General features: G+C 36.9%; 4 protein-coding genes and 2 non-coding genes across 6 annotated transcripts; 3 read left to right on the forward strand and 3 right to left on the reverse strand.

The window, feature by feature from the left end:
- Positions 1-272: 272 nt before the first annotated feature.
- Positions 273-1229, forward strand: SPOG_01290 (ribosomal protein subunit S16). Its single transcript, XM_013169561.1, has 3 exons — positions 273-423; positions 544-724; positions 786-1229. The coding sequence occupies exons 1-3, from the start codon at positions 347-349 to the stop codon at positions 816-818; spliced, it is 291 nt and encodes a 96-aa protein (XP_013025015.1). The 5' UTR covers positions 273-346; the 3' UTR covers positions 819-1229.
- Positions 914-3181, reverse strand: SPOG_01291 (oxysterol binding protein). Its single transcript, XM_013169562.1, has 5 exons — positions 3078-3181; positions 3006-3018; positions 2881-2906; positions 2428-2629; positions 914-2374 (listed from the first exon to the last, which is right to left on the reverse strand). The coding sequence occupies exons 1-5, from the start codon at positions 3137-3139 to the stop codon at positions 1487-1489; spliced, it is 1191 nt and encodes a 396-aa protein (XP_013025016.1). The 5' UTR covers positions 3140-3181; the 3' UTR covers positions 914-1486.
- A 319-nt stretch (positions 3182-3500) lies between these two features.
- Positions 3501-7527, reverse strand: SPOG_01292 (DUF221 family protein). Its single transcript, XM_013169563.1, has one exon. The coding sequence runs from the start codon at positions 6930-6932 to the stop codon at positions 4308-4310; it is 2625 nt and encodes an 874-aa protein (XP_013025017.1). The 5' UTR covers positions 6933-7527; the 3' UTR covers positions 3501-4307.
- Positions 7528-7622: 95 nt separating this feature from the next.
- Positions 7623-10884, reverse strand: SPOG_01293 (Tre1 family protein). Its single transcript, XM_013169564.1, has one exon. The coding sequence runs from the start codon at positions 10249-10251 to the stop codon at positions 7873-7875; it is 2379 nt and encodes a 792-aa protein (XP_013025018.1). The 5' UTR covers positions 10252-10884; the 3' UTR covers positions 7623-7872.
- Positions 10885-12875: 1991 nt separating this feature from the next.
- SPOG_16335 lies at positions 12876-12946 on the forward strand. Its single transcript has one exon. It is a non-coding gene; the product is annotated as a tRNA-Gly (tRNA).
- Positions 12947-13555: 609 nt separating this feature from the next.
- SPOG_16336 lies at positions 13556-13670 on the forward strand. The gene has a single exon (XR_001203112.1). It is a non-coding gene; the product is annotated as a 5S ribosomal RNA (ribosomal RNA).
- The last annotated feature ends 3 nt before the right edge of the window (positions 13671-13673 follow it).

Genomic DNA, 13673 nt, shown 5'->3' on the forward strand with positions numbered 1-13673 from the left:
GAATCTTCCAAAATGCTTGTTTTGGACTGTACGTATTGTTACTTTACCGAAGAGAGAACAAGTAGAGAAAAAGCCTCGTTAATAAATAAAATCCGAGAGTGGTTTGTATCCAGTATTATATTTACTTCCCAACTCGTTTCTGGTATTTACGACTTATTTACACGCTAAACTTATATTCCTTTTCTCATTTGAGTTTAATAATTGACTTTGTTCCATGTCCTTATTTTACGTTTTAGGATAATATTGCTTAGCGTCATATCATATTAAGATTTGCTCTCTGCCATACACTACCACCAAATTAGTTCTTTGAAAAGCTCTTGATTTTTCGATAATATAACTAGCTAATATGGTTGTACGTGTACGCTTGGCTCGTCACGGTGTACGTAATCGCCCATTTTATCACATTGTCGTCTGTAATGCTTGGTATGTTGAAGCTAAGATATTTGCCGATGTTTCTGACCCAATGTGGTTTTCTGAACATTTAATCTTTTTTTTTCTTTTTGACGCTCTTCAAATTGGTAACTTTACTAACTTGCAACGCAGGAAGGCGCCAAGGGCTAAACCCCTTGAAACTATAGGGACCTTTGATCCTATCCCAAAAAAGGAAGATCCGAAAGACACAATTCCTAGAATAAAGGATATAGAACTTAATGTTCAGCGCTTCAAGTATTGGATCAGTGTAGGTGCTCAACCCTCCGACACTGTCCGCTCGTTGGCTGAAAAGGTATGTTTTGACTATTTGATTTTCTCTTTCGTTCCTTACTTTGCAGAGTTTAACATGGTAGTTTCAATTACTTCCAAAGAAGCCTAGCCCTTAATTCCCTCCTCCTAAATAATCCCGGTTTTCTGTAGTCATGGAAAATCTACTATAATTGCATCTGTTCCTCTTACTTGATTTTGAATTTTCTCTTCTCTGCTATACAATTACATGTGCGTTTTATTATTTTTGCTCTACCACCATTCTAAAGATTACTATTCTTTCAAAGATTGCATCTGTAAAAGTTTCTCACGTTTTGGGAAGACGATGCTTTCATTTCGATGTTTCGAACAAATACATGACTATGAAGGCTTCTATTGCTAGTTTCACAGCATAGCAGACATGATAATTAAACCTGAGAGTCGTATAGCTGTTTTACTATGTAGAAGTGAGAATGAATGATTCATCTCATAAAAGTAATTTATAGCGAACAAATCGTTTAAAAAATAAAACCATAATAAACACGTTGACGTAAAAAAGCAGAAGGAACTACTTATTATTTTCTTTCACTTCACCTCAGAATATTGTGCGTGCTCAAAGAATCGGCATCATTACGCTTCAGCAGTAATGTGATTAAGAAATTCCTTAAAAGTCCTTCTTAAAACAAGTCATTCCTATATCTTAACATCACTAATTAGAGTCACGAGAAAAGAACTGTAAATAAAAATTAAAAACCAAAACTTGTACTCTTTAAAAATGGAAAAAAAAGTAAATGCAACCAAAATAAGATTAGGTCCTTCTCACAGGGTGATCACCTGGTTTGCACTCAGGTTGCGTATCGCCAACGTACACCCAAAAACCAGGCTCAATAACCTCTTGCACAGAATGAGCTAACAAATTACGGGCCGAGCTTTCATCAGGTTGCCATTCAAAGTATCTGCGTTTCCATTCTACACCTTCTTCTTTCTCTCGTTTACGCATTTCACGCTGAGATTGCTCAATGGCAGACTTTTCAATACTGACAATGTCATAGCAGTTACGAGCAAGAGCAGATGATACGCTACCCCAAACATGACGTGTTTCCCATTCACCTACTTCACTAAAAGGTTCAGGAGTAATCGGGGTAGCATCCATAGTACCATAATCTAAGAAAGGAACGGTGGTCTTAGATTTTGTGTCGCTTACCTTGGAAGTCCCTGTCCAAATGCCATCCACAACATAGTCGGGGTTAGCATTCTTTTCATAAATAGATGCTTTGAAAGAATTTTTCGTTCCACTAAAATATCCACGACCAGAGTAATCAATCTTTGTGACGTAGTTGGAAGTGCTGACGATATAGGTGCTGCCGTACAATTCAATGTAAGGAGTCATATACCAAAGGCCTTCTAAAGAAATATTGGGGAGGGTTAAGTAATACGTTTCGTTGAATTTTTCTAAATGAATGCGAATTTGACCAATCTGGTTCACGTACACGGTACGACCAGAAAACCCACTTTTATACATATTGTGGGTGTCAACAGAAATACCTGCTTCTTTACAAACGACATGGGCGGCGGAAACAGGGCCATGATGGGAAACTTGTTCGGCAACCAATTCAATCTTGCCTTTACTAGAGTCCCAGGTGCCATAATATAATTCACCCAAAATGGGATTGAGGGGCTTTTTCTCAGTGCCATACTAAAACAACGTGTGAGTTTTCTTCCTCTGGTTATTGCTTCCTTTAGACATACACTCTTGTTTCGAGATGCGTATTCGCGGCTGAGTCCTGCCATATACCATTTCAGGACGGCAAGCATGCGGTCTTTGGGACTTTCATGATCGACTATCGAAACAAATAATTCTGGAAACTCAAACCAGTATGACATGTATTCAAGCAAAGAAGTTCCTGATAAAATAAAAGAAGGCGCAGAAAGAGCGGACAAGTCTCCAGTACTAAACAGGTTAATACAGATGTGTTCTCAAGAAAGCAAAAGCAAAATGTTTCTACTACGTCAGGAATAACGAGCGAAGAGTATAAAAAAGGTACAATAAGACAACCACATAGATGAAGCAAAAAAACAATTATACTTTGTGACAATGCAATATCAAATTTCTGCCACTTCAGTTCTCCAAAAGACCTTTTCTTCTCATCAATCGTACTTCCCATGAAGTAACACTAATGCTAAAGAGTGCGGATCACATACAAAGTAGCCAGATTTTTTATGAATCCCTTTTCAAATGCCAGTTAGTAAACGAAAGTCTTTCAAAATCCTAGTTTGCACATCAGCAAGCACGAGTTTGCTGAGGCAAAAGAAAACCAAATTCATACCATCCAAGAGCTTCTAAATGAAATTATTTGTTAGTACTTGCAAAGCATGACAAACACCTTTCTATTACATACTTGGAAATAGTTTCAAAACCAGGAGCTAAGAGCTCTGCTCCCTGTCCAGAGGCTTCTGACATTCTTGGATTGACTGATCTGGGCAACTTCGTGTTTGGTAAACGGTGAGAGAGGACAGACCGTTTTCTGTTCGTTGTTCACTGGATAAGAAAATAACGCATCCTAAGAGAATACTCTACGTCATGATACTCTCAAATAAGCAGCATAGCTAGCGAAACTCTCGTTAGCGCCTTTAACAAATAATTACGAAATTTTAACGTAAGTGTTTTTAAGACGATATAGATGCTCCTAAGTTAATATACAGTTAAATTGTTTTCAAGTTGGGAAACATCAAATTTGAGAATTTCTTTTTCTTTTATTTAAAATTGAAACCATTCCTTAAAAGGTCGTACATGATGACCAAGTACGAACTTTTTATGTGTAGTAAATTCATCTGGGTGTATGCACTAACAACAACTATTTGATTGCTAATAAATAAACTAAACATAAATGCAGGAATGCTCTTTCTACGTTCAATTAAATTGCCTGTTTTGAAAGTTCAACTCTGTCGTTTCTAAGGAACAGTAATAGGATAGAATACCCTCTGTAAAAAAAGCCTTCATGATGAAGGATGCCTGAAAGAAAAAAGTAAATTGAATTTTGGCTCCTTTCCGGTATTTTAACGATATATCAATTATAAATAAAATTTATTTTCCTGACAAGAAATTTTCTCATTCGTCATTCTATAGAAAAATGCACAAAGATGCTAAAGGGGTCAGCTGCTACGAACGGGTTTTCATAGCACCGTGAGTCTATCTAAATACTATAATTGAGAAAAAAAATATAGCAAGAATGCGGTTCTCAATCAGCACTCCCGCTTTGTCTAAATAAAGAAAGCAACGTCGACCATATAAATTCATATACAAGAACAACCTTGTAAACGAAAACGTAAAAAAACGCAAACAGCAAAGAATGAAAGGAAACAAAGGAATCATAAATAAGAAAACAAACATTTAAAAAAAAAAGACATAGGTCACCATAGGATATATAAAAGAGTGAACAAAAAATCGATAGTGTAAAGTGTTGGATGACCATAAAGATAAAAAAATGTAAAACATATAGATAAAACATGAAATGAGAATCGTATGCAGATACAGAAACATATAAATATATGAAGTTGATAAGGCCGACCTGCTTGAAAAGAAGAGAAACAATATCAAGAAACTAAGTGCTAGATAGCACGGCTCCAATTTAGAACTTTTGATTTTTCTCAAAATCATTGCCGTTCATGGGAGGTGCATATGTACTTGTTGTCATGACAGGTTCTAATGCTGTTGAGTCAGAAGCATGTGTTAAAGACTGCCCTAATGTCAAATCTTCCTCTGTCATCATGGGGTTCATGTATTGAGGCTTGTGGCCGTGATGCTTAGTATAAGATCTAGAGAGACTCTTATTCAACATCTTGGATTGACGTCGCTCAAATTGTTCCTTGGCGGTCTCAACGTTGCTCAGATCAACATAGTCAACCATCGCCAATGCGTCCTCATGTTCCGCTAATCCTTCATTAGAAGCATCATCAGAAGAAACTTCGTATGTTTGTTTGCCGACTGCTTCTGTCTTTCCGGAGTAAACTAAATAAAGTAAAGAACGAGCGTCTTCTCGAACCAAAGGCACCAACAATGGGGTATAGGTTGATGGATGACCAAAGCACATTTCACTTTCCACGTGATCAAGAGATTCCTCAATAGAGGAATAAGGATCCTCAATCAAGAAATGAGCTTTAGGGTCTAAGCATATTGCGCAATAAACTTTGAAAACTATCACAAATGCAAAATTTGGAATAACACAAAATGCTCGAGTAAGACCACCACGAGCCCACACACACAAAAACAAAATAACATTAGCCAACTCAAGACCAAAGAGAATTCTGTTTACTACTGGGCGCCAAAAACGACCTCCACTCTCTGCAGTAGTTTCAGAAATGTACATCAAGTTATATTTTTGGGCCATGTAATTCGAGCAGAATGATGCAAAAGCAAATAACAGCACCAAAGGACTAACACATGCATAACAGATTGCAATCGTAAAGAAAAAGAGTAATTTGTTGAGAGAACTGCTGTAAATGAATTTTTGAGGAGAAGTCCATTCGAACATATCACGAGGAGTAGGCGAAAAGAACTTTTTCTTTATAATACGAATAGTTAAGCTAATTGGTTGGGCCATTTGAAACAAGAAAGACGTAATTGAGTGGGCAATATACATAATCCAAAACGAAGAAAACCCAACGAAGGCACTTACTAACCAAGGAACTGGTTCGGACGTCTTAAACACCGTCAATCCCTGCGCAAAATTGCCTTCTTGTTCCGTTTTAGCTATGATAAGAGCAACAACCTTCCAAATAACAGAAAGTACAGTATAAATGATAAAGTTATCAAACGTAAAAATAACGTGCATCTTATTCAGCACTCCCCTCTCTCTCGAACTTTTAGTCAAACTACCCTGGAAGGATGAAATCCTACGCAGGACAACCTCCAAAAGTGTAAAAAGCAAAGCAGTTAACGCAGGACTGATAATACCTTGAACAATCGACCAAAATCCTGAATGCACATTGAGCTGACGTGAGAACCATGGCCATACATTACCAAGATTCCAGAGGTTTGCAATAAAGATAGCAAAAAGGGCGTTTTCGGGAATCCAGGCTACGAGTAAAGCAATGAAAAGCAAATTTCCAATAACTCGATTGAAGAAACGGCTGCTCCTAGGAAGGGATAAATTATCCCACAACATATCCTCTGGTTGAGGACATATATGTATTGCTGCCCCAAGAGCCTTTGAATTCGCTTTGGCAATTTGATGAGAGGTAAACGAAGAGTTGTAGGTTAAAAATCCATATTGCTCATATTTATTTTCCTCAAGTGATTCTCGAGCGATATTGACTCGTAGTGCATAGTTTTCAATCTTTGCGCTGTAATAATCGATGGCATCAATCTTTTCGTAATTGAATAAACCATGTTTAACTGTATGAATTGGACGTACTTCGGGCAACTGTTTAGGATTCTTGAAGTACTTTGCAAACACTGCTTCAAGTGCATAAACAGCATTGTTGTATTTTTTAACGAGACTAGGAAGATTATTGATGGCATGACATATGTGATAATAAATTGGTCTGTCACTCTTTTTCAAATGAGAAGCAATGGCTGCTAAACCTTTTAAAGAACGAAGCGTAGAAGGGATGTCAGCCACCAACAAAGATCGCGTACTAATATTATTCTGATAGTCAGCACTCCTGTAATAGCGTTGCTGAATACGGGTTATGATCCGATAGTACCTAAATAATAAAAACAAGACAACGCTGTTCACAAAGTAGCAAACTACAATGTGTGCAATTGTCCATTGTCCTGAGACATTCTGAAAGGATAACTTCGCGTACGCATTTGTCGCGCTCGACTTGCTACCTGCTTTATTCGTAGCAATAACATTTATTGGTATCAGAATGACACAACAAAAGAAAGTCAAGATACAAAACAAATCCCTACAAAATCGGGAAAACAATAGAAAAATGGTGGCATCCGCGCCAATATCATAAAGACAATCTTCGACTCTTACGTTCCAAAGAGGCTCAATCCACCCAAAGAGTGTTTTTTTCATAGGCGGAATGCTGGTATCACGCTTCGCATACTTCAACCTAGGGGAATAAACATACTTAAAAGTTGTTCTTAGAAATATAAAGAGAGTTAATAGTACAGTAGCAAATAAACATGTAAATGCTAAAGAAACCAGAATGGAGTACTTGTCGAATCTCTCTTGAGAAGTATTATCATTTATAGTTTGTTGAATTTGGGTCCAAAAACTGGTCCTTTTCGAAAAAATCAACATTGTATAGAAAGGAAAAAGAACTTTTAGGTAAGCCCTGTAAACAAAGGGATATTGGGCAATTAAAAAAACGAATTTCAATATATGTTTCAAGTCCCTAGATAATATTTATAACCAAGCTTGATTTCGCACAAAAGGGGAATGATTGACGAAAGACTTCAAATGAAAGACCAGATCAAAGTGAAACAAAGCAATGGTCTCATACGTAAAGAAAGATAACGGTACAATAACTTTCTCACACAAGATACAGTGGACGATAGACAACGAAAGCCGGTCAATTCCTTTGTAAAGAAAGCTGCTTGATTTCCAGTTTCAGGTTGACAGTACCACAATACGTTGAGGCCAGTGACTTCTCTTCTTTACCCTTAGATATATGTTTCTAAGGTATTCTTCGTCTATAATTTATTTTTTGAATGAACTAGAAAGCAAAAAATCGTATCTGTATCCTATAAATCAACGACTGTCAATGTAAGCGTGGCTTTGAATTTGCATGAGGCTCAGAGATGAAAATTGTTACAACGAAATTTTCACTTCAACCTATTCTTTCAAACCTCGGCTGATCTTCTATTAGTTTAGAATGTGGTTTTGGGTAAATTGCTATATCAGTGAAATGGTTAATATAAAGGGTATCGACTTAAAGAGAACAAAGAAATGATACAAAATAACTGATACGTAGAACAAAGGATATGTAAATAAAATAATATTTGTACAGTATTGCCTTTTTTGTTTGTATTACTATCAGGCACTAAGATTGATACCATAATATAAACAACACCTTTAGTAACAAGATCCTTGTAAAAGAAATTCATTGTATAGTAAAACAACGGTGAATACGTAAAATGAATAATAATTATCATTAGCTACCATCGCCTTGAAGTCACCGTGTATGGTATCAATATGTACAGGATGTAGTCCCTTATTGGTTTGCTAGGTCATAGCCATGTTAAGCAGTTTTTAATGCTTTATGAGCTCGATCCAGCGCTTTAGAAAGCCGATCAATCTCTAATTGTACTTGATCAAGGTTGTCATTCCAAAAGGCATCCATAATGGAAGGAAAAACAACACCCCCTTTTCCTAATCGATTAGGTCCATATATTAGATGCTTGAACCATTCATGGTCAGGAAGGCCAGTCTCATCAAGAAATGAATTCTCAAACCTCGCAATTTTTGCATTAAAGCCTTCTAACTCGGGATGCTTTTTCGTGGTAAGAAAATAGCTGTTGTGGAGCATAAGAGAATGCCACTCTGAAATCACAGACATAAAATGCTTTGCAGTCGCAACAAGCTCTTCATATTCTTGTTTTACATGATCGAACGACAAGGATTTTTCCTTAAGAATCTCTTGAAGTTCTTCTAGCATTGTTCCAAGATATCGAACAGAATTTTCCAAATCATACGGAACCACTGGATCATTAGAAAGAAACAATGCCAGGAGAGACCATATTTTTGCAAGACGGTCTGCTTTTTCCCAGTAGAATGATCCAAACATACTTATCCAACTTTCCGTGTCCTTACAGGTGCCTAGAAAAGGAACAGGCAGCGAACTATCTGCTCCTCTTTCAAACCCCAATTCCACAATGGGAACGCCTGCGTACGTTAGGAATGGAGTAGCGTCAGATACATAATTAAAAGTATCTAACTTTATATCTGGTGTTCCTAGGTTGTTGTCTTCGTTCATCAAATGAAACGCTTTTAAAACCACGTCCTTCAGGCCCGGAACTGTATTTGCAGTGAACACATCTCCAAAAACAGCGACATCAATATTTAAATATGCTACTGCCTTTACTTGAAGCCATTCTTTCCAATGTTCGACCCATTCGGTACTACCTATGGTATTGTACTGTTTAGCGTCCCAGCTAGCAAAAACAATAGTCCGACGGGGTCGCCATGAAAGATTTTTAACCATGTCAGAAAACGTTGATATGATATCCATAAGCAGAGCGGTGCTCACTGCTGATTCGGAGGCACCACCGCACCATGAGTCACGAGGTGCACCTATAATAAGGACTTGATCCGGCTCTCGGCCAGTAATCTGTCCTAAAATATTCACAATTGGTTGCTTCTTTTTTGAATCAACCTCTGATTCAATCTGAAGCATTAGAGAAGATTCTGAGGTTGAACCCGACCAAAGTTCCAGGGAAGATGGAAGTCCCAGTCTCCATGTATCTGTAAGGATTTGCTCACCATGCCCTTTTAATCTGCTCATTAGGTCAATAGCATCACGATAAGTTATTGGAATCGCAGTAATTCGAGGAAGTACTTGCGCATTTTCAGGTTGTATCCTGTTAGAATCCCAATGGGAGGGTACTCCTGGTGTCAGCGGATCACCTAAATAATAGTAAGACTTAGCAGCGCTTCCACGGTATAACAAATCATCAGAAGGGTAAGGTCCTGCAGGATAAATTTCATCCTTGTGGTTTTGCTCTATACCAGTATACGAGTCGTCGAACACTAATACCGCTGAAGCACCATATCTTTCGGCATTTTCAATAGCTATAGAGGCATTCATACGGCTACTTCGTAATAGGACGACTGACGAATTGAACTGAATATTTTTTTCCTCCAGTGCTTGAAAGTCATCTGTTGTGCCCTGGTTAACATATATGAGAGGTGCTTCCAGTTTTCCGGGTGCGCTGTACGCATAAGAAGAAAGCGAGGTGATCCAAGTATCTCTATAATTAGGAATTTTGTAAGATTCAGAAAGTGTGGGCTGGAATGAATCATCATTGCTTAATCTTATAGAAAGAGATTTAGGGTAGTTTAAATAGGCATAAAATTTTTTTGTATCAACCGCGTCTAAAGATTCATAGCTTAAAACATCTAGCAAGTACTGTGAGAGCGAAGAATCCCCCATCGTTCCTGATACGTGAGGAAGAGAAGCAAACGTGGTTGCCTCAGACTGAATATTTGAAACACGGCTGTTTTTTATATAATTAATTAAGAAAGTTTCATCAAGGTGAGGAACTGATTTCCAGGGAGGACTACTGTCGAAATATCCATAGTAACTTGCCAAAATAATTATGGTAGCGATTAAAACCAAGTAAATGGAGTAAAAGGGAATTCGATAAAATCTGGACGCAATTTTATGGTGAAATGAATGGCAGGCAGACTCCCAACCTTCATGAATGGCTTCTAGTTTAGATCGTAAACCAGGAAATCGTAAACTTCCAGGAGGCTCTAAAACTTCCATGGGCTCTAACGGGCGCTGTTCCTCGGTACGCGGTTCATTTTGAATTTGAATAATCTCGGAATTTGCAGCAACATCTTCGTAACTCGGGGGTTCCCTAGGTGGAGGAACATATAGATGTTTTTCATGAGACATTTTGAAAATCTGTAAGAATATTAAGGAGAGTGCATATAATGGTAAAACAAGAAAATAAATAGTCGTAAACGGAGAAACAACAAAGAGACACACAGTTATTAAAAGTCGAGGAAATTTTTATGTATCAATACAATTCACAAAGGATAGAAATTTCGACCAGAACTCTCCTTCATAAAGACAAAAGCATACACGAGAGAAAGCGAAAAAAAAAAAAAAGAAAAAACGGAGCCAAAACTTTATTAAAGCGAAACAGTTAAGGGTAGTCAACAATAAGAATAACTTCACAAAAAAATTTTCAATAACTCAACTGTTCTGATTACTGATTTGACACAAAGAAAGGAGTGAAACGTAGGAAAGCACTTCATATACGAAAAGTATGCAATAAAAAAGACAAGCGCTTTTGACTTTTTCCTTAAGCTTTTAGCAAGGATAAGCAAGATCTCACCGGAATAGGGTAAAATCAAAAGCAAGAAAGTCAATTGCGGCCTTAGCGTTCTTAAGACAGTAAAAAAAAAACCGCACTTTAAAATTTTCATAGAGAAAATATTAATTATCAATCAAAAAGCGCTCCAGTAAGGTAATATATATATACTCCACTCCTACGACTTGAAACTTGTTGGATGAAGGGAAGTGGTGGTCCTTACAAAGATTACTGATTCACAAGACATAATGTATTTAGCAGATACTAATACTAAGGAATGCATATAGTTTTTTGATTTTTTTATAATAATACGAGTTGGTCTTAATTCTTTTAGCAACTGAAGATTTTAAAGAGAAATGAAGACATCTCAGTTTGCATCTAATGAGCCTGGAAATTTTTTTATGAAGCAAATCTTTTAATCTCCTAATTTAAATGTATTTGGGATTCTCTTATAACTTGCAACAAGGATCCAAGTTTGCACCGACAGGAAAAGCTCAGTTTACCACTCTAAGGGTTGGCAGATATGACTTATAATTGTCTCGTATAAGGTCCCGGTGATATCTTCGTGTTGATGCTTGCTTATAAAATGTGTGATTTTAAACCAACAGCATATCTTGGCTCGATATTTGGTGAAATCTTTAATGTCAGAAAAACTGATGTCGTGCTGTCAGAGTGTCAATAAGCACATAATGCTCCTATCTTCGCTTCAAAGTTTCTTGTTTAGTTCGGCTTAACTTTGGCTTGCTGATGAACGATATGTTAATGCTTCAGTTTGAAGGGGGGAAGGGAAGCATTACATGACTATAATAGCAAACATCAGAAGAAAAAGGGAAACAGAGATACTTTTTGATCTCACTGTTTGTTGTAGATACAGGGCACATACAGCAGTTGTATAGGAAAATGTCATAATACAACACGATAAGGACGAGGATGTTTGTCTTGATTTTCCTGAATGCAAAAGCTGGCTTATAACCCACCTGAAATAAGAAACATGTTTAAAATGAAGCTAATATCTTAGAACGAAGCAAAGCATTCTATACTTTTTATCGTCCCTGGAATAATCTCCTCCGTGTTCTTTCATGATCTTCTCTCATTCATGTATTATTACCTGGAGAACTTTGGTCGGATTGTTAATTTCTCTCCAAATTTTAAACAATTACACCTCTAATAATTGTGAATATCATTTTCGGATGGAATGCATGAAGTAGTTGGGTTATGTTCGCTAGAGACACTAGAACCTATTTAAAGACATTCATCAACTTTGGTAATTCACTTTTAATTTTCTCTTTCTTAGGAAACGGGATGGTATTTGAAACTTTCCTTTCTGTAAAAACATATGTTTGAACAGCAATTCTCAGATACTTACCTTTTTAACAATTCATCCTCCACTTCTTTAGAAAAACTGACAAGAACTGTTTTTGATACTAATAACAATTCGCAGCATCCCGGATTCCCATGTTGTCTCCAATCATAGTACGAAAAAGGAGGTCAGTTCTCAGACATCTAGCTTCACAGCAGTAATCAGAAGGGAACTAATATTATCTCCTATACATTTCTGTAGAAGTGAGCCTAATTTTGATACTATGCGTATATATATATATATATAATGGAAATCCAGTTGCTGTACGGTTTATAATAACACTCGTTTCAACCTCTGCCAACAGAGAGTCATATAAAAGCAAAAGCATTTTTTCTAATTAATCTGATTGATAGATATCCTGTTTCATTAAATGGACGGAAATCACTCTAAATTAGGAAGGACTTCATCATCTTAGTGAAAGCGAAAACGTAATGTCCCAACCTGCTTCAATGCGATGCTCTGAAGTTGTTTGCGAATTTTCAATACGATTTACGGCGGTTAAAAAAATCGATTCTTAATGATAATTTGTTATTAAATGAAAATCCGATTCCACTAAATTGCGAAACTGGTGATTGCTGATATATGTGAATAATTGATTCCCAATATAAACACTTTATATTCAAATCTTATATCTAAGCGAACCCCTGAAAATATATCGCTTATCCTGTTTTATTTTAGGCCCACTTATGACACGATCCTTCAGGCACTCTATATTGAAGCGAAGGTTCTCTTCAAAGGTCATCATCCTAGACATACACGCATTTTACTTTGCTAATTCATTTTAGCAGCAATGTCCGTATGAAGTCTAACTTATACAAAAATGAAATCTATTTATATTACACTGCTTTGGTGGTTTAGTGGTATAATGCTTCGTTGCCATCGAAGCGACCCGGGTTCGATTCCCGGCCGAAGCAAAACTTTTTATTGCATGTTCATAGGAATAGATTGATTGTTTTTGCTCAAATGAAAGCGCGGTATACTGACAGCACTGCTTCCGTCCGTCTTTTAAGTAAACTATATTAACTAATGATATTGTAAGAATTCGTTAATAAACAAATCATCAGCAACACTATCTTCGTAAAAGTTGGACTTTTATAGATCAGTTGTGCTAGTTTGAAATGTGTTTCGTAGTCGATGTTAGTTACTGTAACGAAGGTTGCATATATTTAGCACTGAATTTTCATATATCATTCTGTCATTTTTTGTTGTAATCTATTTGGAGAGTACAGAAATCTCAACGGAGGATAATTTTGCAAACGTCCTTGACCTTACGCAACAGATACATGAAGCCGTTTCACTTAATGAAATAGATTTTGATCAAATAATATCCTCAATATCCTAGTGTCTTCCAAAGACCCGTCATAAATTTTTAACTACTATTTACTTTTTAAAATACTCTTATTCCCTTTCAAAATGAAAAAACAAGATATTAAGGTATAAGTAATTTAACGGTTGGAAACATTAGCAAAGTACCCATACAACGAAGCTCTATGTACACAACTATCGACCATTAGAATTTGTCTACGGCCATACCTAGGTGAAAACACCAGTTCCCGTCCGATCACTGCAGTTAAGCGTCTGAGGGCCTCGTTAGTACTATGGTTGGTGACAACATGGGAATCCGGGGTGCTGTAGGCTCCT

This window comes from Schizosaccharomyces cryophilus (assembly GCF_000004155.1).
Source record: "Schizosaccharomyces cryophilus OY26 unplaced genomic scaffold supercont4.6, whole genome shotgun sequence".
In the NCBI taxonomy this organism is placed as follows: domain Eukaryota; kingdom Fungi; phylum Ascomycota; class Schizosaccharomycetes; order Schizosaccharomycetales; family Schizosaccharomycetaceae; genus Schizosaccharomyces; species Schizosaccharomyces cryophilus.

Coding starts and splice junctions, on each gene's coding strand:
- SPOG_01290 (XM_013169561.1), top strand. CDS start 347: ATGGTTGTACGTGTACGCTTGGCTCGTCACGGTGTACGTAATCGCCCA. Junction 424..543: donor ATTGTCGTCTGTAATGCTTG/GTATGTTGAAGC, acceptor CTTGCAACGCAG/GAAGGCGCCAAGGGCTAAAC. Junction 725..785: donor TCCGCTCGTTGGCTGAAAAG/GTATGTTTTGAC, acceptor TTAACATGGTAG/TTTCAATTACTTCCAAAGAA.
- SPOG_01291 (XM_013169562.1), bottom strand. CDS start 3,139: ATGTCAGAAGCCTCTGGACAGGGAGCAGAGCTCTTAGCTCCTGGTTTT. Junction 2,630..2,880: donor ATAAAAAATCTGGCTACTTT/GTATGTGATCCG, acceptor TAACCTGTTTAG/TACTGGAGACTTGTCCGCTC. Junction 2,375..2,427: donor ACGCATCTCGAAACAAGAGT/GTATGTCTAAAG, acceptor ACGTTGTTTTAG/TATGGCACTGAGAAAAAGCC.
- SPOG_01292 (XM_013169563.1), bottom strand. CDS start 6,932: ATGTTGATTTTTTCGAAAAGGACCAGTTTTTGGACCCAAATTCAACAA.
- SPOG_01293 (XM_013169564.1), bottom strand. CDS start 10,251: ATGTCTCATGAAAAACATCTATATGTTCCTCCACCTAGGGAACCCCCG.